The sequence below is a fragment of the Pipistrellus kuhlii genome, unplaced genomic scaffold, assembly GCF_014108245.1.
Source record: "Pipistrellus kuhlii isolate mPipKuh1 unplaced genomic scaffold, mPipKuh1.p scaffold_m20_p_2, whole genome shotgun sequence".
Classification (NCBI taxonomy): domain Eukaryota; kingdom Metazoa; phylum Chordata; class Mammalia; order Chiroptera; family Vespertilionidae; genus Pipistrellus; species Pipistrellus kuhlii.
The window spans coordinates 27123368-27150854 of NW_023425515.1; the positions used below are offsets into that span (position 1 = coordinate 27123368).

Below are 27487 nucleotides of genomic sequence, written 5' to 3' on the forward strand. Positions count from 1 at the left end.
GAAACCATCAAATGAAGAGCAAAAAGGTAGTCTATAAACCCATCTGTGTTTTTTTCTTTTCTTCCTTTTTTTTTTTTTTTTTTTTTTTGAGGGAGGGAGTGAGGGGGGGAAAGAGAGAGAGAAGGAGCGAGGGAGAGAGAGAGAGAGAGAGAGAGAGAGAGAGAGAGAGAGAGAGAGAGAGAGAGAGAGAGAGAGAGAGACTGGCTCAGATAGAAGACATAAACATGATACAGTAGCTCCTCTTTCAGCTTTGGAAGCATGAACTTGATGATATATAGAGTGACACAGCACACTAATAGCACATCCATGGTTCTTTCTATCAACTATGGTGGAAGCAGGCAGTGGGCCTACAGCTATATGTCTTCATGGGCGTGGTTAATTTTTTTTTAATTTTTAATTTTTTTGCTAGTCTTGGGTTTATTTTTGAGATCTTTTACACGTGGTTTGATTAATGGAGTCCTCATTCCCAATTAAATACTAAAGCACTTAGTATATTTTTATGGGAACTACTGGAAAGAAATGGAAGATGAATGGTGTTCCATCCAACCATACCACATTGATTGTGAAATTGACAATCTGTGAGTGGTGAGAAGTTGGGGAGTGAGGTTGTTAGGATGTCTGCTATCCTAAGACTAATTCGGCAGAAGACTGTGTACTCAAGGACAATTATACTAACCTGACAGGGAAAGGTAATTTGTTACAAAGCTGATTCAGTTACCAGGGCTCTGCTCATTTTTAGATTCTAGCACCACCTAGAGGAGAGAATAAAATAATTCTCATCTACCCCTGAGTCAAAGGCATCTTTCATTTCTACTAACCATGTTTCAGTTTTACAGAACCACCTTCATTTTTATAACTCATTTGATATTCAGGTAATTGTCTGTGAGGTGAGAGTTTCTATTCATTTTGCTGATGAAGAAACTTATCTCTCCGTGGCTTACTGTGCAAAACATTTGACCAAGTTTTCATGTGACCGAAAATATTATTCATGAATTGATTCTTCTTTAAATGGCTTTAATCAGATATAATTTATATGCTGTAAAATTCACTAATTTTAAGTGTATAATGTAATAAATGTTAGTGAATTTACTGAGTTGTGCAGCCATCATCATAATGCAGTTTTAGAACATTTCCATCACCCCAGAGAGGTCCCTGTAGCCTCTTAATCTCTCTTCCAATCACCAGCCCCAGGCAGTCACCAATCTGCTTTGTGTCTCCACAGGTTTGCTTTTTTCTGAGTACTCCAATGAATGGAATCATACAACAGGTGCTCCTTTCCCGCTGGCTTCTTACATGTAGCATAATGTTTTTGAGGTTTATCCATGGCGCAGCATTAACCAATATCTTATTCCTCTTCACTGTTGAGTCATACTCCGTTATAGTGGTAGACCACATTTTATTTGTCCATTTATCACTGTCAGACATTTGGGTTGTTCCCATTTTCTTTTTTGCTATTATGAATAATGCTGCTATGAATATTGGCATGCAAATCATCTTTTTAGAAAGAAAATGTCATTTCTAAAAAGGCAGTGAATAAAATGTGTAGAAGAACAATTATGCAAATTTTCTATATTAAGGAGAAAAATTAGGACAATCTGGAGTTGCTCAGAGAGAAGGCATCTGATTCCTGGGTTCCATATTTATGCTTAGGAAATTGGGAGCTCTTGGAACCACAGTTGTGCAGAAATGCGGAAGTGAGGGGAAATAATTCAGGATTTGCTTTGATGGACTTGCAGAATTCAAAGGCAGTTCTTAAGGAATTTCCTCTGGTTGAATCAATATAATATGTAGCAGCTGCAGACTTCAGTAACATGCCTGAGGTTGGGAGTTCATTTATAACTCCTCCTTGTCCTCAAGAGGACGGTTAAGGAGCCCTTTGAAAACTAAAATAAACTGTAGGGCCAGATGCATCTGAGTCCAAATCCAGCTTCTGCCAATATGCTCAGGGCCTTGGCCAGTCAATGTTCTCATTAGTACCTTGGAAAGCAATGGCACCTACCTTACAGGCTGTTGGGAGGACTCACTAAGATGGTGTATGCAGAACACTTAGCATAGAGCCGAGCATACACTGAGGTTTTCTTTTTTTATTATTCCTCACTGGAGGTTATGTTCATTGATTCTAAAGAGAAGAAAGGAGAGAGAGAGAAAGAGAAACATCAATGTGAGAGAGAAATATCACTTGGCTTCCTCCCATCCAGGGTTTGAACCCACAACTGGGGTACGTGCCCTGACCAGGAAATGAACCCACAACCTTTCAGTGCGTGGGACGTCATTCCAACCAACTGAGCCATGGTGCACAGTGAGTTTTATGCTATTTTTTAGAATTGGACTGTGCTCTAGATACCCAGAAACAGTGACATTGACCTCTGTTTATTGCTGAGAACCTTTTACAGTTTTTTTCATTGGATGTTTCTGGCCCAAAGTTGAGTGGAAAATGCACATAAGTTTCCTTTAGAGGTGATACAATGCTTATGAAAGTGAACCTCATAAGGAAAAACATCACACAGACTGCCATAGGCTGGCAGGAAGGTTTAGTGCAAATCTGAAGGGACTGGTTTGGACCTAAGGGGATAAACACCAGCATGATGAGTTCCCAACTCATTTTGCATATGAAATCATTGTCTATGATTCTACAGAGTTTTCTCTATGGGAGACAGTCAGAGGTCCTTGGATTTAATAAAAACTTAATGCCCCGTGAGGAGAATTATAAAGAATACACATACTCAATAATAGGCAATATGTCAGATGCAATAATTGCCAGTTTTAAGTCATCCTTCCCGCTGTCTCTCTCCTTATTAGCTGTGCACCTGATATGTGGTTAAGAAAACAGGGCCAGGCCATATGAAGTCTCTGTGAGAACAGGAAATGAAATACAAATTTTGCTGCCAGAAAATATGTCAAACACTCAACAAAACCATCATCTTTAAAGTGACAGCAACATATGAAAAATATATAAATCAGGGGACTTTTCCTCAAAAAATCTCAAGGCTTTTCTTTCATTTGGGGTAGGAACATGAGTACTCCATGAGCTTCTCAGGCCTTTATATTCACCCAAGTGGTAAATTTATGAGGCTGACATGACCCCGAGTCCCAGACACATGTCTTGAAAGGTGAAAATGGTAGGTTAGCATGGTGTACTCAGGTAGGCTAAGTCGCCACCTCAGACAGTGGTTTATGAAAAATTGAATTTATTTAGGAAATGGGAATGTGGGATGGGATATTCACAGGAAAGGGCTGCACAGCTATAGTCCTAACATTTCTGTTGGAGAAAGCTAGGATTTGAGAAGGAAAAGTCATTAGATACGCTTGTTTGTCACCAGAAGAAAGCAGTTCAGTCAAGCAAAGAAGGAAATACAGATGTTTTCAGAGTGCTACAGGTATACGTAGGGGAAAACCTCACAGAACTGATGAGGTGAGATGTAAGTACAATCGTATTAGATGTTTTGGGACATTGATTTATTGGCTCTAATTTTTGGTAGGCTTGTAGCCACACCCTCTGCTACGTGACTTTGCAATTCTTCCTACTAGATGCATGTATGTTGGGTTTGAACATGGGCCTTACTGTGGCCAGTGGAAAGTGGGCAGTGTGACAAGGTACCAGTTCCAGTTTAGTCTTTAAGGGGCATTTGAGTTTTCAGTTGCCTTCTTGTGCTTCTGCCATTGTCTTGAGAAGAAAATGCTGCCCAAGAAGGAGCAGGATAGACACAGGAAGCAGGTCTTGACCGTGTTACCCTCGGTCAGCTGGCTCCCAATAGACGTATAAACAAGAGTAAGTGTCTGCTGTGTAAAGTCACTGAATTTTTTTTTAAATACATTTTTATTTATTTCAGAGAGGAAAGAAGAGGGAGAGCAAGAGAGAAACATCAATGATGAGAGAGAGTCATTGACCGGCTTCCTTCGGCACGCCCCACACTGGGATTGAGCCCTTAACCTGGGCATGTGCCTAACCAGGAATTGAACCATGACCTCCTGGTTCATATGTCGATGCACAACCACTGAGCTATGCCAGCTTGGAAAGCCACTGAATTTTGAAGCTGTAAGGAAGCATTATGGTAATAATAGTTTACTGACCCCCTTAACCCTTTTCTACCCCACTTTCCCTCTGGTAACCACCGTACTGCTGTCTATGTCTTTGAGTTTTGTTTGTCTTATTTGTTCATTTGTTGCTCTCAGTTTTATATCCCACAGTTGAGCGAAATCATATGGTTCTTGACTTTTTCCTTCTGGTTTATTTCTCTTAGCATGATATTATCAAGACTCACCCATGTTATTTCAAACTAGAGGCCCAGTGCATGAAATTCGTGAGCAGGTAAGGTCCCTAGTGGCTTCTGGCTGCCAGCCGGGTCCTCCTTTCTCTGGCTGCTGTCTGGGGCCTTCCTTTGTTCTGCGCCACCCCCTGATGGTCAGCACATGTCATAGCTAGTGATCAAACTCCCAGTTGGTTGAACTTCCAAGGGGACACTTGGCTGAATAGTATTCCCTCAAATGCCTCTTATTTCAGGCATTTTCCTATCTTGAGAATGGAAATTACTTTGCATTCTCCATTTATTAAAATGTGAGCGCTGTGAAGGTGGGGTACTGATCTGACTGGTTCAATGATTCACCCTCACACTCACACTGGACCTTACTCATTCTGTGCCACTGAACGGTATACTGGTCTTTTAAAAGAAATCTGCTGCATCTTGCTCCTCATGGAGAGAGAGGACTGGGAGCAGGGGTGGCTCGCTGTAACTCTGTAATCCGCCTTTGCAGTATACAGGGAAGGGCCTCATAGGCACACATTTCTGTCTCTAGCTCAGACATATAGCACGCAGGCTCTAAAAACCCATGTGCAGAATGAGGAATATTGTTTGCAAATAGAGGGTCACTGCTAATTTCACACTTTTAACTCATTAATGTATATTTACTTTTGTTTTTTTTTTAAGCAATTAAGGGACCAGGCATAGAAAGCATAGATTGTGAAGCAGAGAATAGATATATGTACCATTTCCAATGCTTCACAGAAGAAAAATTCAGGAAAACTGAGTGTCCTACATTCATAATTTTCATTCTGAACCCAAACTTGTATGCATATCCACCCTCCTCTACAAATACTTTATTATAAACATCATCAACCATGCTTGCCCTGAGCCTGCAGCTCAGAAAAGCCTTCTTTAGCCAGCAACATCTCTTCCAGAACCAGCAAACCTGATTTTCATTCCTGATAGAACTTCATCCTGTTCTTAGGATAAATCTATTGTGGAATGCTGGGCTTTGGGACAGGGAAACTTGAAACCCTTGTTTATAGAAGAGATTAAAACTCACCCACATCTGTTTTGTTGAGTGCCCTGTCTAGACATTCTTTGCTCTCACCATATTTAAGAAAAAGCTTACTGATCCTTCCTCTAGAATAGGGGTGTCGAACTCAATCAGAGAAGGGGCCAAAATCTAAAATCCAGCCTAAATCGAGGGCCGAATGGTTTACTGAACAGTCATAAACTGTCATTGTGATGGAAACGCAGCGGAGTGCAGTGATGACAGCGCGATGCGGGCCACATTGCAAGGCCTGGAGGGACGGATTTGGCCCGAGGGCCTTGTGTTTGACACATGTGCTCTAGAGAGAGGATTTGTAGATCATTGGATCACGAAGGCAAGTAAACGAAGGGCACACTGTGTTTAAACTTTACAAAAACAGGAAGCCACTCCTTAGTTTGCCACACCCTACCATCATGGTGAGGCTGGGATCCCAAGTCCTGTCCAGAATATCTGAACATTCTGAATGGATGCATATCACTGAGTATTTGTTTTCTGTGTCAGAGAGACATGCTCCAAGTGCACTACTCTGGTATGAAATTTTAGAACAGTGGAGGAGAATATCAGTACCTTTTGCCCAGATTATTTAATGTGAAGAATCCAATTGGAATATACATTAGGAGGGAGTGATGTTCTATTTCCCAGTGTCAGACTGAACTAGGATGAAATTCACTTCAGTGTTCTTACCTAGAATAAAGCAAACAATTGCTTGGGAACTGGAAAGAGTAACTAAGCCTGCATTTCAGTTGGATTTCTATCCAGTCTCTGCCTTTAGAAGTTAAAATGATTAGTGTGACAAATTTCCATTTATCTTGTGTTTGATTACTTTTCATTTTTAAGTTACAAGATAAAAATGGTATGAGAAAATTAAAATATCTCAAAAGAAATTTAAACCATAAAAATTTTGGTACCTTTAATGAATTTTTCAATCTCAAGTCAAAGCTAGAAATATCTCACGTGTGAACTAAATGCCCTTAGGAATCATACTGTAGTACTTGCCTCTCCCCCTCAATAATGCAAATACATTGATTCTTCACCAACAATTTTTTTTTTTTTTTTTTTGCTAGAGGCTGAAAAATGCCCTTTCCAGTGAATTTCCATATTCAAGAATTTCTCAAGGCCTATGCCTGGTAAGACCTATTTTACACCTCTAAATTGCCAGTAAGAATTGGTCTCCAAGAATCTTTCAAGGAAGTAAAAATGTATTCCAAAGAATACTTAAAATCCTGTAGCATTTGTTCACTTTATCCAAGAGGGAAGAGAAGTCACAGAGGGTCCTCTGCATTCTTGCTACACAGGGGACGGGCATGTGAGTATTCTCAAATGCCAATCATATTCAGCCACGCCCTTTAAAGTGGGATGCTGAAAAGAATGATTACCTCTTTAAAAAAATGACATTTTGCCAGTCACTTAAAAGCTAACCTGAAGATTTATTGTAGATACTTAATTTGTGTTTTCCAAAAGACCTTTTCTTGTCCTATAAAATTGTCTACCTATGGAGGAGGTACTCTGGTTGTGGACGGAGGCTGGAGGAACGAGGAGTGAGAAGATGCAGAAAGAAGCCCAGTTCTTCATGATGTACAAAGCCTGTTTGGCCTGTAGCCTTCCATCTACAGAGATTTCTGGGCCTGCTGTTTTCATCTGAAGATTGTGCATTGACAATGCATTGCAATTTCTCAAGCTATTGCATAAGAAATCAACTGCTAAGTTTTGGCAATCTATAGGCAAATTTTCTTCCAAAGTTTGTAATAAAACCAATGTTTTGTTTTACAATAAGCCACTGAATTACTTAATGACCAGCTCTATAGTCCTTTGAATGATTCATTACAACTGAGAATTCAGAACATCCCACTGCAAGGTGAGTCACTGAGTGGACACTTGATACAAAGCAATGCCTGTACCAGACCTGCTATGTCCTCCAACCCCTAAGCTCAGCCAATCTGAATAGCTTTAATAAGACATTTACCCTTCATTTCTTATAATCATAGAATTTTTCTTCTTACAAACAAAAACTATTACAGAGATATCAGAGTGACAGGTATAATATTATAGGTGTTCCAAAAGATTACAGTCAGTTGGAAACATTGAATTGATTCATAATAGTTTTTCAAGGCTTTGGATTGTTTGCATTTTTAAGTTTGTATCAGACATTGCAATTGTTAAAGATAAATTAGGTGACTACCTAATAAACTAAAAATGGAACTCCCATTTGACCCAGTGGTCCACTTCTAGGACTATATCCCAAGAAACTAGAAACACCAATTAGAAAGAATATATGCATCCCCATGTTCATAGCAGCACAATTTACAATAGCTAAGATTTGGAAACAGCCTAAGTGCCCACCAGCAGATGAGTGGATTAAAAAACTATGGTACATCTACACAATGGAATACTATGCTGAGGTAAAAAAGAAGCAATTCTTACCATTTGTAACAGCATGGATAGAACTGAAGAGCATTATGGTAAGTGAAATAAGCCAGTCATAGAAAGATAAATATCACATGATCTCACTCATTTATGGAATATAATGAACAACATAAACTGATGAACAAAAATAGATCCAGAGACAGAGAAACATCAATCAGACCATTAAACCTCAGAGGGAAGGTGGGGAAGGGTCAGGGTAAGAGTGAGAGATCAACCAAAGGACTTGTATGCATGTATATAAGCAAAACCAATGGACACAGACAACAGGAAGGTGAGGGCATGAGTGGGGAGGAGAAGGGGGTAATGAAGGAATAAGGACACATATGTAACACCTTAATCAATACAGAAATTTAAAAAAAAGATAAATTAGGTAGTAATAGTGCCAGAGGCTGAAAGGTAATTAGGCCACACAGTACATCTCGTGTCCACATCCCATGCAATTTTTGCAGAATGCTGAACTATGTAAACTGCTATTATAAAACTGGCAATTATTGCACCACATTTTCCATAAAATCCACCCAAGTAAATATTGTAGGCTCTCATCTTTGCAGATGAGCATCTTGCCTTTGAGAAGATACAGTAAGAAAAAAAAACAAAAAAAAAACCCTCACCAAAACCGAGCAGAAGATGTCTTGTTTTGAGATAATGTAAGTTTTTCCTTTCATTAGCTCTCTCCTCCACCTCTTTTACTCACCCAACAAGCATTTATTGAGCACCTTGTATGTACCAGGCACTGTTCTAGGCTCTGGGGATACATTGAATAAAACATAGGAAAGACCCTGCCCCAGGGGACTTACATTCTAGTAGAGGAATACAGACAAAAATCTAAATATGTAATATCACAGGGTTTCCAAATTGCTTAGAAATATCAAATTACATTCACTTGTTTGATTTCTGAAATCCGTATACTGACATCTCTGATAAAGTGAGAGGAGAGGCCGTTAGTGAACTCTAGACATTTTATGAGTTTCAGGTTCATGATTTCTAAGCTCAACCACTCTAAGCCTCCATTTCCTAATCCATAAAATGAGGGGAGGTAGAATTAAGTAATTTTTTAAAGGCAAAGAGCCATTTTAGGCTCTTTTTTATTTTCATGGTTTTAAAGGAGACTCTTGCACAAAGTCAAGAGCCAGTTTGATGAGTGTTCTATGATTTTTAAAAATGTTTAAAAATGAATATAAGAAATCCTTAGGTATTCCACATACACTTGAAATGCCAATCTAACCTTCATAAATAACAAAAGTCTTATTTACAACTGCTAAAGAATGAAGTCCTGTTACCATGATCATGAGCTAGCTGAGACAAAAGTTATTTATTCATAAAACCTGCTCATTTCCATTGTTGGTTGCATAATCCCAGTCCCGCCTCATTTGCAAAAAGTTCTAGAACTGTGAAATCCTCTCCTCAGATCACTGACCTTGTGCCCCTAATTAACCTTTTCCACTGGACAGGGGTCGGGTCCTCGCTTCTTTGAAGAACAACCCACATGAGATTCTGTCCAGGTAATCCATAGACGTGAAAACATTGCACCTACCCAAGGTGTTATAGGCCTTTTGGGAGCCAACATTAGCTCTTTGGCTATAAAAATAGTTTTGCTTAGTAAAATAAGAGCTTTGGTGTACCAAAAGGCACTGTAATGTCCAAAAAGAAAGAAAGAAAAAAAAAAAAGGTTTCCAGAACAATTCACAGACTAGAACAGTATGAATTAATGCATATCCTAACCTCTTTGGAAGCCCTGGTGGAATGTTAATGTATATTTAATAATGCAAGTGAAATAGCACATTTTTTGCAATCAATTTTTCTTTAAGAAGATAATACTGCTGGAGAGCTGAGTGTCAAATAAGGCTGGGCCCATACTTATTAACTGGGTATGAGTTATGAAACCTCTGATTCTCTTGAAAGACAAATTGCAGTCACTGCTTTGATTTTGAAATAGAAAAACCTCAAATTTCAATCAATCCAGCAGCTAAGGATGACAGGAAATTTTGCAGGACTCTAAGGAATCTTATTTTCTTATCTGGATCAGATCCCCACTGACACCTGGAGGTTTCTGAAGGCTGCATGCTCTGTCTTTGAGCTTTATCGGTTGCTGTGTAATCAAATATCCTACACATATTTTCAAATTTGATCAGGCGGGCCTCATCAGAAGGACACATCTTGTCAGTGCCTTTAGAGGCAAAGTGAAATCTCTGTCTCAATAACTGAATTTAATTCCTTCCTGTTGCTCTGTGGTGTCAAGATATATATTATAGAGTGTCAATGTTATCAGAACTGCCTAACATGGGCTGCTGTGTAGAGCCTTTACTATCTTGTCAGTCGCTGAAAAGGAATAATGACCACATCCTTGCTTGGGTGATGTGGTCAGTCACTGTTGTTGTCATCACTTCAGGACAAGAAGGGCAAGGGCATTGCACGTCACCTTGAAGCAGCAGCATGACATCTTCTAACAATAAACAAGATCTCAAACTGTGCTGTATGGACTACGAGGGCAGGTCCAGCAGACATTAGCTGTATAAACGAAAGTCAGAGAAGAATAAGGAAGTTCAGATGACTTTTGGCAACCTAGATCACAGTTACAGCTAAATTCTTGTTAGTAAAAGAAATGCACTTTGGTGTACATCATGGAATTTGTGTATGTGTTCAAGTTGTTGAGTATATGCTACCAATAAGAATGCAGTCCCTTTCTCACAAGGATAGGCAGGAGGAATGTAAAGTCCTGATGATGTTCAGTGTCCTTTCATCAGTGTGACTTCAGCCCTTCCCAACCAACCCAAAGGGTCCATGGGTTGGACAGAAGAGTGCATCAGGCTGTTCTTGGCTGGCAGGTTTCAGAAAGTCACTGTGCACAGTGTACTCTTTGGGGTGGAAGTCTCTGAGCTGATAACTCTTAAGTCCAAACCTCCATGGGCACCATGGCTTCTTTGGTTCCAACAGAAGGCAGTAGGCTTTCTCCAGACAAGAAATTAAAGGGGAATTGCACCAAGAACCCACGAATCTTTTTCAGTTCCTCCTCAGCTCTAATGGGATCTTCCTTTGCCAATATGGGCTTGGTTATAAAGTCTCTCAGCTGAATAAAAGTTTGCACTTCATCATTGGGGAGGCATCGGAATACCTGATTAAAACACAAAGAGGAAACAGTGATAAGTTTAAAAGAAAGCATCCCATTTTTGTAAAATACTAAATCTTGGCTTTATAAAACACATATTAGTTTTATGTTACAGCATAGAGCTGACTGAAAAGTTGCTTTTCTTATTTACGACAAAAAACCAGACAAATTTGCTTGCTTCCAAAAATAAAATCATAAGTAGACTCATATAGGATCTACACAAATTATTAACCCCAGGATAATATCAAGCTTATAGTAAGGAATTTTATTGATGTTATGTTTTAGATAATAATCAACCCTTAGTTTCAGTGGAGGTTCTAGATTAAGAGAAAAATTGTATAATTTATTTTCTCTGACTTTTTATTTTGAAAAATGTTCCTATCTGTACCTTTTCTTAGAGTTATCCACTATATACTTATTTTGCTCATTGAAAATATATTTCAGATATCATAACACTTCAGGATGCATTTCTTAAGAATAAGACATGTCTATAATCACAATGCCATTCTCACACCTCAGAAAATCAATTGCATATTATTTAAGATGTGGTCCATATTCAGATTTATCCTGGAATCCCTCAAATGTCTTTTATAGCTGTTCTCATCCCAATCCAGGACCAAATGAGGCTATCCACTATATTTTAAAAATTACATTTCAAAAAACTGCTGCACATGACCTATTTGATCATGGCTTTGGATCTCAGTATGAAATAGGCTGTGTAGATAGTGGTCATGTTTCATTAGGAATGATGAAATCTTTGTGCTGGAGGGAGGGGGCTCTGCAAGTCATGAAGAAGAACACTCTCTTCACCAACCTGAGAGATGGTCAATGGATCTCAGCTTGAGTATTTGCTATGATGCAAAGCTGGCTACTTCGTGAAGTAACCTGTCCCATGGTTAGACAACTCTTAACTCTTGTACATAATCAATGGATAGAACTTACCAGGAAATGCATTTGGCCTCCCTAACAAATGGGGCTGGTTTTAGAACACCTTTCCAAAATTAGAGCTGTCCAACAAAGTGAGTGTCTTATTATTAATAAGCTTCATTATAAGGATGGATACCATGTACTATGTGATAGTTACATTTAATAGGGTAATTTTTAGCCTCATAACTACCCTACTGAACATTCTTTATAATTTATAGAAGAATGGAAGGCTCCGAATGTCAAGTCACTATTCACAAAGTTATATTACCAGCATCTGGGTGAGCTGGGTTGAACCCAGTTCTGACTCACTTTTCAATCCCATCTGCCTCTTTTTTCTTTGTCACCAGACATGTAAAAAGGCTGGGTAACCACCTACGAATGCTCATGATGGATTCCTGAAGCAGATGAGAGATTAGAATGCCACCAAAGTCTCTTCTAAACCATAATCTGTGGTGCTTTTTGACTCTTTGCTTTCTAATATCTACAGAGAGGTATTTTGTTACAACTTGGAGGTAAACTGTTTTTTCACACTCATTAAGAATACTCCATATCACTGAGCCAAACCAGCTATAAGAACAACCAATGGACACAAAACTCTGGGGAGGGAGGGTATGTATGGGAGAGGGGAGGAAATGTTAAAATATGTATACAGATAATAATTTAATAATAATAAAAGAATATTCCATACCATTAATATGCAAAAATAACAATGTACTTTTGTGATGAAATTCAGTGAAGAAAAAAAGGCAGGGCGAGTGGGGTGGGGGATATATAAGACTTACCTTGTCATAAATTGTAGCATTTCTAGCTGCTGTTGAAACCCACACCTCCTTGAAGAATTTGTCACTCACTGGATCCTTAATGTCCTCACTTGAGTCAGAAAGATAGCCAAGGACAACCCTGAAATACAAGTGCCATTAGCTGAGACTGGGAATTCTGTGGATAGAGTCAGTTTGTGGGAGAAGATTAGGAATTCCATTTTTAATCTATTAAAATATCTATTAAATAGTCAAGTGGCAATGTTAGGCAGGCAGTTGAAAAAATGAACCTGGAGTTTGGGAGGGAAGGCTTGGTAGGAGATATACATTTTAGAATTGTCTACATATGTATACTAGAGGCTAGATACATGAAATTCCTGCACTTGGGGTTGGGGAGGTCCCCTCATCCTGGCCTGTACCCTCTCCTAGCCCAGGAGCCCTCAGGGGATGTCCGACTGATGGCTTAGGCCTGTCCACAGAGGCCAGAGAGGCTCCTGCCACTACTACTGCACTTGCCAGCCATGAGTCTGGCTCGGTGCTTCTGGATGAGCAACACTCCCCCCCTGTGGGAGTGCATTGACCATCAGGGGGAAGCTCCTGTGTTGAGCTTCTGCCCCCTGGTGGTCAGTGCGCATCATAGCAACTGGTCGTCCTATAGTTTGGTCTATTTGCATATTAGCCTTTTATTATATAGGATGCATGTGACTTTAACTGGGTTTACCCAAAGGAGTGAATATAGCCAGAGAAGGGGACCTGGGGCACCTCAGCAGACGGGGAGAGGAAGAGTGGCCATGGAAACTGGAGAAAAGCCAGAGGACCTTGTATCCCAGAATTACCCTGTTTCCCCAAAAATAAGACAGTGTCTTATATTAATATTTTCTCCCAAAGTTGCGCTAGGTCTTATTTTTCAGGGGATGTCTTATCTTTCCGTGCGCTAGGTCTTATTTTCGGAGGATGTCTTATTTTCGGGGAAACACTGTACATGACGTACAGCATCAAGGAGAACTGTGTTAATTTCAAATGAGAAGTGACCATTGATTGGATTTAACAGTGTGGAGGTCCTTATGTTGTTATATCCCAATTGCTCCAACATTATCAACTCCTGAAAAAGCTCAGTCTTACAGGGATAAAAAAGCATCTCCTTTTAGTTTTAGTCTGCATTTTTTTTTTTTCTATATTAAAATTCTTTAAAGTAAGTGGATCTGGCACCATGGGCTCACTGATAATCTTGGAATTTTGTAACCTCAAATTCTATTTCCACTTCAAATAATGTCTCCTTCAGCCAAAGAATACTAATTTGGGGAAATGGTAGGGCAAGAAGTAGTATTAAAATGCGCAGCTACGATAACATAGGAATCACTTTTACCCAGGTCTTCAGGGATGATGTTTGCAGACGGATGCTGCTGCTCATTCAGACCCAAAGCTAAATTTGACTGCACCTAATTTGAGGGGCTGTCCAAGTTATATTAGTAACAATAAATCAGTTATAATAATGCCTTTGATTTGGGTCGGGTCTAACCAGCTGAAAATTGAGCAAAAAGAATATCTCTATGACTTTGCTTTTAAATTAGAACAAAAGGTAAGGCAATGTATCTACCATGTTATCGGTGAAGAGCTTGTATGTAGAAAAAGTATTTAAATAAGTCTATAACAGACAACATCTAGTAATAAATTAATTTCCCTGAGAGTTTTTTAATGATAAGAAACTTATGATAAGAAATGCACAGTGAAAATAATATGAGGTACTTTGGGTATTCTTCTAAGGACTAAGGTTCCAGAGAAAACGAGTTTGCTTTTATATTTAAGTGTATAATGGCAATTATTTATTTAAAGTTGAATTGTTTACACATCAGTGGGACAATAGAAAAACTGCAAAAAATTGTTTCTGTTCTTTCCATTTCTCACATCTGTTGCTTTAAGTGATTCTGACTCTACTTGTAAAGATAATTGTTTCTGTGGAGTGACAGTTATATCTGTGAAGTTTGGATAATTTTCTAGGACTTAATGAACTGTTGGACATATAATTGCAGCTCCCTGATTACTGATTCTATTTAGAATTAACTTCACATTAAAATATGTCTCTCTATTTTTCCAGGTGGCAAATGGATTGAAGTTGCATTTTTTAAGAGGAAAAAAAATGGCCACAATATTTATGTTTGAGAATATTTCATAATAAAAAGAGCTAAAATGGACACAAGGCTTTTGTGGTGCTTTTTATTTTTATTTATTTTTTTGCTTTTTAATATATTATCTATGTTTGCCATGGTGGCAAAATGAAAATGATTGTTCAAGAAAAACTGCCTCTTTAAGACAGTTTGAAAATAGCCAGGAAAAATTTTTTAAAAAGTGGAATGATATATGTCAAATGTTAAAATTGTTAGCACTGCGTGGTGGGATTACAAATAAATTTGATTTTTTTAAAAAAAATTCTTTTAAAACATATTTTTATTGATTTTTTACAGAGAGGAAGGGAGAGAGAGAGCTAGAAACGTCGATGAGAGAGAAACATTGACCAGCTGCCCCCTGCACACCCCCCACTGGGGATGTGCCCGCAACCAACGCACATGCCCCTGACCGGAATCGAACCCGGGACCTTTTAGTCCGCAGACCGACGCTCTACCACTGAGCCAAACCGGTTTCAGCAATAAATTTGATTTTTTTATTGTTTTTCTGTGTTTGCCAAATTTTGTACAATGACAATATGTTGCAATCAGCTCTACCTACTATATCAGCAGAAAATCTGCCTAACAATGAGGTACTACTTAAAGGAATTATGGCATACGCAATATAATGCAGCCATTAGATGTTATAGGATACTTAATGAAAGTGTGTGTAACATTACATAAATAAAATAATTTTGTAGTTACTGCAAGATCTTAATCATGTTTTCTTTTAAGAGGGTATAAAGAATAGCAATATATATGTATAGAAAAAAAGTGGAATGATATACATCAAATGTTAAAATTGTTAGCACTGGTGGTGGGATTACAAATAAATTTGATTTTTTTTTATCGCTTTTCAGTGTTTGCCAAATTTTGTACAATGACAATATGTTGCAATCAGTACCACCTACTACTATAATTATTATTCTTTCAGAACATTATAAAGAAGCCCACCACTTTAAAGAAAAGACTTCAGCAGATGGAACTAAAAAAAATATGACATTTCTAGTGTACACAAGATATATTTTTTTTCTGCCTATGCTGCAGTAGGCAATCAATGGGTTGATTAGTAGGACAATAATTTTAAACTCTCCCCTGCTAACCAGAACATGTTAGGAGCTAATTGAAATACTAATGGTTTGAAAAAAAAAATCTTACTGGCAAAACAATTAGCAACAAAGGCAATAAAAATTGTGAGAAGGTATTGACAGTCCAATTCTGAGGGATGGGTTTGCTGAACTCCCGTGGCAGTGAGAACAAAGTGAACCGTTTCTAAACTGGAAGCTTTTATTCGTTTTTAAAAGCAGAGGTAGGAAGGAGGGAAATGGCCACCAGCATTTGCAGGAAGGGAGGGGCTCATTTTGGACCCATCTGTAAGGCAGCCGGCTTCCAACTGTGACCACGAACACCAGAAGGGTTAAACCGGTGCTGTTTCTTGTGTCTGTGCTGTGCCTTTCCCCAAATAGCTGAAAGCATAGCCCTGATGCAGGGACACCTGCTGCTCTCACTGTGAAACCCAATCCTGGCGAACAGAGCTCTAGAATCTTGGCTGTGAACTGACTGCAAAAGTCCAGAGGTGAGAGAGTGGTCAGGGGTGTCTGCAGACAGTGGGAGCTCAGAGTGCGTCACTGAGCAAGGGATGACAGCGGGGAGAGAAGGAGCCATCTCCGAGTTAGGTTCCAGAAAGATCCCTGGTCCCTGAGCCTAGACAACTGGGCCTGGGGTGGGGCCAGTGTGAGCCCAGCTCTAGAAAGTTCTCAGCAACAATTAAATGAAGGACGCTTCAGCCCAGCTAGTGTGGCTCAGTGGTTGAGCGATGACCTATGAACCAGAAGATCAGGGTTTGATTCCCAGTCAGGACACATGCCTGGGGTTGCTGGCTTCCTCCCCAGTGTGGGGTGTGCAGGAGGCAGCCGAGCAATGATTCTCTCCTACCATGGATGTTTCTACCGCTCTCTCTCCCTCTCCCTTCCTGTCTGAAAACAATAAAAATGTATATTAAGAATAGTAATAAACAAAGGATTCATTTCGGGCCACTTGACCCTTGCTTCCTAACCCTGTGTTCTCTCTGATTGATTCCAGATTGGTTTAAAATTCACACCTTCTTGCAGAAGGTCAGCAATCTCCCATGTCTGGAGCCATCTTCCATGAGAACCAAAGTTTTCACATGAAAAATAATACCAGTAGTCCCTGGCATTCACCGATATGATTTTCATTATATCCTTATATTACTGGAACTATTTCCATGTCTAGAAATAAACTCATTATAAAAAACCTTAAATAGATACTGGAAAGTCTGACCTGGCCTAGTCCTAAACCTATTAATAGATTTAAAATGCCAGTTTCTCCACAACACATGCACATAATACAAACCATTAACATAGAAAATGTCAGAGCCACACATCCTGCCATTTCACAGAGTGCTGGGAGTTCACGTCCTGTGTCTGGGAGACACGATTAGAGGAAGAAGAACCTGAGAGCTCGGGTGAGGCTGGGCCAGGCTCCGGTTCTACTGTGGTACAAGGACACAAGACAGACCAGGCGTGGAGGCTCACCTAAAGCACTGCAGCCGGAGTCCCAGGGCAAACTGGCCGGCCTGGTACTCTTCTCCATCCATCACGGAAGGGACCATTTCGGTGTCCTGCACAATGACTGCCATCTCACTGTCTCGCTTTCCCAGCATGCTTCGGTCGTTGATGTTGGCAGAGCCTATTGGAGAAACAGTGAGAAACTGTTAGCTGCCCTCCCACTCGGTCCTACCTTGCTAAGAAACCCTTAATTGTGTGCAGGTTATCAGGAGCAGCTGTGCTTTAAGGCCCCGGGCCCTTCCCTAAGCCAGGGGTGCAGTCTAAGCCGGCAGTTAGAATTTCATTATCTTGGCCAGTGTTGGATGTAGGTTGGGTCTTTAACATGATTCCAGGCAGTGTGACATGAGGAACAGTCTGCTAGGGGCTTCTGCGAAAGTTTTTTTCTTTTCTTTTCTTTTTCCCCTCTTTTGATAAATTGAGACAGGAACAGAATGCTGCTGCTTCCAGCCTTTGGCTATTTTCTCTGAGCAGGTGGGTGAGGATGTGATTCCTAGGGCTGCTGCAGCCATTTTGTAACCACGAGGAGACAGACAAGCTGAAGATGGCAGGGCAGAAAGAAGCAAAACCCTGGGTCTCTAAGTCACTGAATTATCCAGCTCTAGAACCTTATCACTTTCTGTTATGTGAAACAATACATTTTCCTTATTGTTTCACACACTTCTAGCTGAATTTTCTATTTTGTGGCTCAAAGGATTCTAACTGGTATGATCATTAAGCATACTAAGAATAAAAGATATGCTTACCAGTTCAATTCAGTCAGTTTTGAGACTCAGACTCTGTAGACTTTAACTTATGATCATAGAATTATGAGCATCAAAACCCAAGAGTACCTTCACAAGCGAGAGTCCACTCTCAATACAGATTATCGTCAGTGGCTCTGGCTTTCCATTCTCTTGAGTCACTTGTGTGGCATGCCAACAGCTTCTATATCAACTTTCTTCCACCCTATTTTTAAATCCAAATGAGCTATGAATGTTGACTCCCATGTGAAGGGAAAAATTATTTTCATAGTTCAACCTGTGCTTGCTGCGTTCCTCAGCCTCACATTCAGAAACCCCATCACATTTTCTGTGTTAATCACTGCAGATTCGTTCTTTAAATCCTTGAGGTGTCCTAGAAACTACAGAAGGCCTGACTCGTTCTTTCTTCTCACTCCTCTTGCCCTAATCACATATTCCTCTGCCTCTGGGGGAGTGGAGCAGAAGGGGTGGGCCCTGTGATGGGAACACTCAGGATGTAAGGTGACAGCAGGTTGACCCGAGCCCACCTGGAGGGATGTTGTACATGAGAAAAATCGGGTCCATCTTGAAGAGACATTACTACCATTTGCACAAAGTTGTCATGTAGTTAATGTGCAAATCTGTGGTAATGATGGATGCAAATGGAGCCCCATAGTGACCCTGGGTGACAGGGGAAGGATAGAGCACCTCACCAGACATTTGGGAGCACTCCTGGAACGCTGTAAGGTGACAAGACAATCTTTGAAACACTTCGTTTTGTTAGCAACCAATCGTCCTTTCTACACACACTTTTTGATCACACTAGAAAATGTACAGCTGTATCTTTGGATTGGACAGTTGGCACAGCCTTAATGTGGGCAAAGCCATTTAATCTTTCTCAGCTTTAATTTGCCTTTTCTACATTGAGGTCATAATGTCATTGTAAGAATTAAGTAAGGTCATGTGAAAGCACTTGCTAATCTATGAATGGCTCTACAAATGGTAATTATTGGCATCATTATCAAATTCTTGTTGATGCTTTATAACAGGGGTCTTCAAACTTCTCTCATTATGAGAATCACCTGGTGGAGTTGTTAAAACACAGATTCCCGGATCCCAACTATAAGAAGTGCTATCAGGAATCTGTGTTTTAACACCTCCACCAGGTGATTCTCATAATGAGAGAAGTTTGAAGACCCCTGCTTTATAATATCTGCACCAGAGAACACTGCCATAGAAAAGGACAAGTAGCATTTGTATCAGAGAAGCCTCCTCTCTGGGTTAATCACCCCTCACCCTGGTGTGTAAACTGCAGCATGGAGAGGAACCAAGTTTTCACAGTGCTGTTTTGGGACTTCACTACCTCTTGTCTCCAGCAGAGGCCGCTCTCGGGCTGCAGGCTGCTGGATTGGGTAGTGATCACTGATCACTGCACTCCATTGTCAGGAAAACTGGGGATGGGAAGCCTTCTCTACACACACACACACACACACACACACACACACACACCCTTTCACACCAGTGTCCCAGTCTCCCTCCCTCCAAGGTGGGCCCTATTCCCAAAGTGGGAAACACATTCCTGGCATTCTGAGCTGGAATTCTTAGAGAGAGGAGTGGTTTTTCTATTTCCAGGGCTGATTTGGAGTTACCCAAGGCACCAACTCTCAACCACACTGAGTAAGCATTGGCTATTATTAAATAGGAATGTGGAAAAGGGCTGAGAATATTTTAGATGAATGTATTATAATAAATGAGATACTGAATATGAGATGTTCGTTGATGTAAATGCTACCTCTATTCTTGTTAGATGGTTCCACATTCTGAAAACCAATTTCAGAACAGCAGATATAACATTATCCTACTTTACAACATGGGGAAGAAGAGAGGGCAAGGCTCTATATCAGTGGTTCTCAACCTTTTTAATGCCGCGACCCTTTAATATAGTTTCTCATGTTGTGGTGACCCCTAGCCATAAAATTATTTTCGTTGCTACTTTATAACTGTAATTTTGCTACTGTTATGAATCATAATGTAAATATCTGTGCTTTCTGATGTCTTGGGCGACCCTGCTAGCAGTTCTCAACAGGTTATAGAGCCTAACACATGTGGCCATGTGTTACAGCCATAAAAGACAAGGAATTCACAACTGTATCCTATTTAGCTTACTGAAGGACAACCGATTCTTCCATTGAACCCACGTCAGCTCTCCTGTCCTCCAACCCACTCGAATTCCCTGTGTGTCCAGTTCAGAAGCTCTTAGCTTGGACTGTCCATGAGCATCGCCTATGAAATGTTTAAAAAATACTGGAGCCAAAAAACAAAAACAAAAACACCTTGATGTCTGGGCTCCAGACCAGAGCAATTAATCACAATTTCTGCGAGTATAATAGAAACCAGCCATTAGTATTTTGCAATACCATCCCATCCCTTCATCTATCTATTAATCTATCCTTTTTTGGGGCAACAGGAGAAGGAGGTGGTGAATCTAGTTTAAGGTAAATTGCAGACATGAATATAGTCCCCCTTCCCCCCCAATGATATGTTTTCTTAAAGCACCCCAGGCAATTCTAATGCAGCTAGGGTTGAGACCCATGAGACTAGATCCAATAGAATCTCCCTTTGCTGGGGCAGCCCTTCAACTACAGCAACTCACCTACCCACCCTGACCTTTCTGCTCTGGTTCTGCACTATCCACAGGGATGCCCTGGCGTCAGGTGGAAAGAATACCCGCCACCCCTCCAGCCCAGGAGGGCTGCAGGGCAGCGGCAACATCCGATTCCCACTTTCCATCTCCCTACTGTTCTGTGCGGTGGATCACACTAAAACATCATTTCTACTTCTTCAACCGGATGGAGTTAAATTATACATGAGGACAGCCTCGTGTTTAGGAAAACCAAATAAATGTTAACTTGGTTCAGTGACAACATTGAGACAGATTTGGACAGAGGCTACCTAACTAGCAGGTCACCCAGGCCAACAGATAATGAAAGCTATCCACACAAGAGACCTTCAATGGGAGAAAACAAGTATTTCCTCATGAGGAAAAAGTGAGGGTGAACAATTACTTGTTTTTCTTATATCAATTGTCCAATCATTCTGGCATATGTTTCCCATGTTAGAAAATTTAATCATGGATCATTTTAACATCTTTTAAGCTTTTAGATACTTGCTTAGCCCTGTTCAATATTCTTTTTTTTTAAAAATATTTTATTTATTCTTTACAGAGAGGAAGGGAGAAGAAAAAGGATAGAGAGTTAGAAATATCAATGAGAGAGAAACATCAGTCAGCTTCCTCCTGTCACCTCCCACTGGGGATGTGCCCACAACTAAGCACATGCTTCTGAACAAAATCAAACCTGGGACCTTTCAGTCTGCAGGCCGACGCTCTATCCACTGAGCCAAACAGGTCAGGGCCTGTTCAGTATCCTTCACATAACTTCTCAAACGCCTCTCTGAGAATTGCCCATGTTGTTCTATGTGTTATGGGCTTAAACAGGGCTGATGTGTGTGAGAGCAGCAACAACGAAGTTGTTTACTCTTAGTCTCCACTGAGATAAAAGGAGCAGAAGCACATTTGGAATTTTCCAGGGGGAGTCTGTGGTGCACTTGAGGAAGGAGAGAAAGAAATCGAAAGACTAATGTAAGACCTCTTCATACTCCAGAGGCCACATCTTCAGTTTCTACTGAGTAGACTGGAATTATGGGCAAAATGGATCTGCTACTGTTAGCCCAAATAAACTGTAGCCTTTTAGTGGTTCAGAGACCTTTCTAGAAAATAAGTCAATTAAAAAAACACAGACAACCTAGTGAACTGATGGCTCTGTTACTGAAAACTACAATGCATATGTACTTTATGTAAAATAAAGCAGGTTGAAAGCCCAAATGACCTTTACAGGTAAAATATTTACATCTGTCATTTTTTACTTCCAGAGTTCTGAAGTCTTTCTAAAGAGATCCAGTGAGCTTTATTTCACTTTGTTTGTTTTTCCATTTCAGCAAACATCAGTATTTCCCCTTCCTACTATCACTGCCGAACTTAATATAAATATATTCTGAGATGACTTCTGAAGAGCAAGGCTGGAGTAGCTGTGGGAAATAAGAGAAAGCCTGTTCTGGGGGAAATGGGGGAGGAAATAAATCCCTACAGTGCTCTGGTCCCTATAGAGCAAGGGATCAGCAACACAAGACATTTTTTTTAAAATGTCCTTATATGTATAAAAAGTGTGTGTGTGTGTGTGTGTGTGTGTGTGTGTGTGTGTGTGTCGTGCACACATGTGAGACCACACTGTGGTCTATACATTTTCTAGCTTCAGAAATATTTTTTTTTCTTTCTTTTCAAATCATGTTCCAGTTAAGACAGTCTCATTACTATTAGATAAGAGACCCCCCTTTCTTCAGTGGATGATAAACATATTTATTGATAAAACATTTCAAAACACTCCAAAACATTTGGTTTCTTAAAGAATAGGGAAGTATTTGACACTAGCTGAAAAACGACACTCCCTTTAAAACAGATGAGCAGAATACCCAACAGTGGGACACACTAAGGAACACCTCCACCCCTGTCAGCTCACTTACCTGGATGATTGTTAATATTGTTTCTCATCCTGCCCTCTCTGTGTATGTGTAACATCGTATTTGAAAGCAAAGCAATTCCAGGATGGGCAAACAAAGCTTTCCATGTGTATAAAACAACTAAGCTGGACACCCATCCCTCTGGGCAAGTTGATCTAATCTGGGTAGAATATACAACCAGGAACTGTCCGAATCTGTTGGTGGGGAGAGGACCTCTGGAGAACTCTGTGTATCGTTGGCAAGAAAGGACTGCAAACTTTAGTCTGGGGTGCATCATATCATTACTTCACAATTTCCACTACCAACCTTACACCAGCAAAGCTGGTCCCCTTTGCACCCTGGTTAATGACACCCAAAATAGACTCTAGGGGAAAAGCAAAACACACAGAGGCAACAATATTTTCATATCCTTCCAATTCTGACTCTTGCACAACTTCAGAGCTGGAAAAATGGTTATGTGGGTGCGGTGCAAACACATACAAATTACCATTAGGTACCCATTTCCTCCTCATTTCTCCTCCATCAATTACCAAAATGTAGGTACTTGGATTCAATAAAAATAAGGGATAGTAAAGAATGAAAGAGAACAGGCCCATTATTGCACTGCTGGATCACACTGCTGCCCTTGGATACTGTAATTTGCTCAATGACCATTTAATTGCTCTGTGCCTGTCTTTCTTCATAGATAAAAAACAGGGATTAGAAAGGTTGTAGACTGCTCCAGAAATGTTTTAGATAATATATTACTGTCTCTCTCAACTCCAAAGGAAGCTTGGGAGGAATAGAAAGAGAGATTTTTGCATGATATAAGTCAACGAGCAAGAAACAAAACTAGAGACCATCTACTTACCAATGATAACAGTGTTGTCATCAGCAATTAGCAACTTGCTGTGGACATAGATGAGTTCAGTGACTAGGTTTCCTTCAAGCTCTGCATGTGTTCTAAGACCACAGAATGATATATAATTTATCCACTGATTGCCAACTGTAAGTTTAAAAAGAAATGACTAAAATTAATATAGCCAAGCTCTATAAAGGCACATTACATTTTATCAAAACAAACATACTACTTAAGCAGACTGCTAAGAATAGATGGTGTAATGTGTATGTGAATGTGTGTGTGTAATTTCAGAACTCGCTCAGGATCTATTTTTGCTATCTGAAGAATTTTATACTGTTGACCTGGTGCATATAGATTGAAGTGCTTTCTGTATCTTCCCTTTGCTGAGGCAATCCAAAAATACAATATATTTAAGTATGAACATTTTATTTTAGTGATTTGATGAGTAACTACTTACGTGGGATCATTAAAACCAAGCCAGCAAAGATAACCCAAGACTCCGGTGTGACATTTGCATCTATCTTGGTGGACACCTGCTCCTGTTTAAATCAGATGCAAAATGTGTGCCCAAACTACCTGATGTATGCTCAGTATGTAGCATATTCAGCATGAAGAGGCAGTTAAATTTTACAGACTTTGGGTAAATAAAAATGTTGGCAATTAAATAACACTTCTTCTAAATTATTAAAATTAGGACATGAAAGGAATCCTGGCTACATTCGGAGAGTTTTCTTCAGAGGAAGCATAGCCAGGTTTGTACTTGAATACATTGCCCTCTCATCATGTGAGGGCCACTCATGTGATATGAAATGCATTCCATACCAAGCCAACCCTTAACTACTGCCCTGATGCGAGTGGCGGACACAAGACTGTGTGGACCCTTTCCCACAGAGCAGTTGTCTTGGATGTGCAAAGTCTGATACTAGAATAAATCAAGTGGAACCAATCCATCACAAATTCTAATAGAAAGAGAATGTACATCTTTATTTTTTTTTTCTTTTACAGGAATCTAAAGCACTTTTATAGAACCAATGGAGTCAATGTTCCATTTACTGAAGCTTCCACACGTTACTAATGTTTTCTATTTTACTGCTGATGCTATTCAGTGTTTCTATTACAGGTGGGTATCCTGGAGAGAAGTTCTTTCACAGGTTGTATACAGAGATTCCTGCACACGCAGATAACCCGTCCCCCACCTATATGGGTGATCTTGTAGCTGTGTTTGGCAGGAGTTGATGTGCTGGTGGGCCGTGTGTAGGAGATAAATTTCCAAACAGTTTCATATAAAGAATATTTTTGCAAATAAGTATTTCTCCATTTGTTACTGTTCTATGGGAAAGATTTTCTGTACAAAGCATGGCCTCCTCCTTGAACCAGACAAGCAATATGTATGGTGGTTGTAGCTGCCAGGCAATTATCACATAAATGGACATAAAACAAGTCATCATTGACTTAGTTTGAGACACATTTGCCCCAAGGAGACCTCCACGGGAGTAAGAGTGGAGTCTGGATATGCTTGGTTAGGAGAACAGGTAAAATGAAGAGTTTGGATCCCTGTCCTCTGATGAGAGCAGTAGACAGAGAGAGGAACATTTCCTCTTTTAAGCCCTTCATGCACATAAAATTCCTGGAAAATCTTTCTAATATAATGTCAAATATGTTCTCTTATAAACATTTATTTAATCCTCCATTTTGCCTACTGTTGCAGAGGGATTACACAGCTTTAAATCCCTAGTCCTTGCATAGTATTAACATAGTTGAATAGATGAGTAAGGGGTGAATGGGTAAACAGATGGCAGCTTGTATTTCATCTTTTGGTTTCTCTGTATCATCTACTTTCCTGCAGTTGGCTCATGATCTAGAACCTAAAATTATAAGACATAAAGCAGCTTTTTAAAAGACTCACAAAGCAAATCCTGTGCTAAAATAAACATTTTTGCAATAAGTTCCCATAAAATATTAGTATTGATCAATATAGTAGACGAATGCTTCCAGTGTGTAGAAAGACCACTTCTGAAGGATCCAATAAAAGCAGAATCCTGGGACCCTCCCCAGAGATTCTGATTCAATAGAAATCTATAATTCAAGTGTCCTGGGGGATATCATTCCTTACAGGACACTGCCATAGAGCTTTGGCCTTTATAGACTGAATATTAGTGTACACACTCAAAAAATAATACAGTATGACCATGGGAGATGCATTCTAGGGGTGTGAGTCTGCTCAATATGAGCAAGCCCATTAATACAATATACAATATTGATCAATCTAGGGAGAAGAATCTCTGATTATCTCAACAGATGCTAAGAAGTTTTTTATATAATTCAACACCCATTTTTTTATTAATGAAAAAAATAGGAAATACTGAATACTTTATTAACATGCTTCAAATATATAACATGAATTATATATTTATAATATATATGTACACCTATATGTGTGTGTGTGTGTGTGTGTGTATATATATATATATATATATATATATATATATATATATATATATTACCTTGGAGGTATTAGCCAACGCATTTAGACAAAATAAATCATAAAAGAAGTAAAACCACCTCCCATTTATATAATAAAAGGCCAATAGCCTTAATGACCAAAACGAACAAATGAACAGACACCAGGAAGTGCATGGGGCACCTTTTGGACCCTCCCCCATGGCCCATAGCTCCTATCACAGCAAGGCTGGCAGCCAGTGGGTGAGTGGGGTGGTAGGCAGATTGGCAGGGAGAGGCGGGCATGGTGAAAGAGGCAGGTCCTGATCTGGGGTTGCTATGGAGGATGCGGATCAGGCCCAGAGAGAGAGGCAGGGCCTGATTCACAGTGGCAGTTGGACATCCCCTGAGGGGTCCCAGATTGGAGAGGCTGGGCTGAGGGACCCCTATCCCCATGCAAAATTTCGTGCACTGACCTTCTAGTTTATAGATAATATAATTGTATTCTTAGAGAATCAATGATAAAACTATCTCAAACAATAAAAGAATAAGCATGCTAGAATATAAATTAATATGTAGCTCCACACACACAAACAATATCCAGTCAGAGGATATAATCACAGATAAAACTTCACAACAAAGAAGATGAACACTTAAAGATAAACTTAATAATAAATGTGTAAAATTTTTATGAACAAAAATTTAAACACTATTGAAAGACAACAGTCTATTCTTGAACAAATGAAAAGACATCCCTTGTTATGGGATAAATCAATTCAATATTTAAAAAGTGCTAACTCTCTTTAAATTAATTTATAAATTTAATGTAATCTCAATAGAGAAAACAACACATTTTTATAGAGCTACAAAACCTGGTCAAATAGTTTATATGAAAAAAACAACAACATTCAAGGATGGTTATTAATAAAGCCAGAAAAGTTATGACAGAGCAGTAATCCTATCCAATATTAACATATCTATCAAGTCTGTATAATTAACACAGTACAGACTGGCACATAAATAGACAGATGAACCTGAGAATGGAATAGAAAGTCCAGAAATAGATCCAGGTACATATGTAAATTTTGCATATGTACATAAAGCCTACATCTCAATGACTAGGAAATGATATATATTTATATACCTAAGCAACCATCTAACTGCCTGAATGTTCTACCATTCCACTGGTAGTTATGACGTGCACTGACCACCATGGGGCAGATGCTTAACACAGGAGAGGAAACCACAGGCATGGAAACATGGAACAGACTGATGAATCTCAGCAGGAAGGGGGTAGGGGAAGAGCAGGAAGAGATTAACCAAAGATCTTATATGCATAATAGAGGCCCAGTGCACAGATTTATGCACTTGTGGGGTCCTCTGGCCTGGTCTGCGGGGATCGTCCAAAACCAGCTCTCTGACACCCCTTAGAGATCCTAGATTGCAAGAGGGCGCAGGCCAGGCTGAGGGACCCTGTCAGTGCATGAATAAAGGACTAGTTTTTACATAAAGGACTAGGGCTTTTTTTTTTTTTAATACTATATATTTTATTGATTTTTTTTTTTAATAGAGAGGAAGAGAGAGGGATAGAGAGTTAAAAACACCGATGAGAGAGAAACATCGACCAGCTGCCTCATGCATACTCCCTACCGG

General features: G+C 39.7%; 1 protein-coding gene and 1 long non-coding RNA gene across 5 annotated transcripts in view; one reads left to right on the plus strand and one right to left on the minus strand.

Moving 5' to 3' along the window:
* The first annotated feature begins 7330 nt into the window (after positions 1-7330).
* On the plus strand, positions 7331-8299 carry LOC118722697. Its single transcript, XR_004989095.2, has 2 exons — positions 7331-7466; positions 8090-8299. It is a non-coding gene; the product is annotated as an uncharacterized LOC118722697 (long non-coding RNA).
* A 104-nt stretch (positions 8300-8403) lies between these two features.
* PLD1 (phospholipase D1) overlaps positions 8404-27487 on the minus strand; it is a 190118-nt gene continuing 171034 nt past the window's right edge. For all 4 annotated transcript variants that reach the window (XM_045583669.1, XM_036444503.2, XM_036444505.2 and 1 more), the window contains 4 exons: positions 23405-23539; positions 17228-17381; positions 12535-12652; positions 8404-10831 (listed from right to left, as the gene is read on the minus strand). In XM_045583669.1, coding sequence (XP_045439625.1) covers positions 10607-10831; positions 12535-12652; positions 17228-17381; positions 23405-23539 — 632 coding nt within the window. In that variant the 3' untranslated portion in view covers positions 8404-10606. The remainder of the gene's footprint in view (positions 10832-12534; positions 12653-17227; positions 17382-23404; positions 23540-27487) is intronic.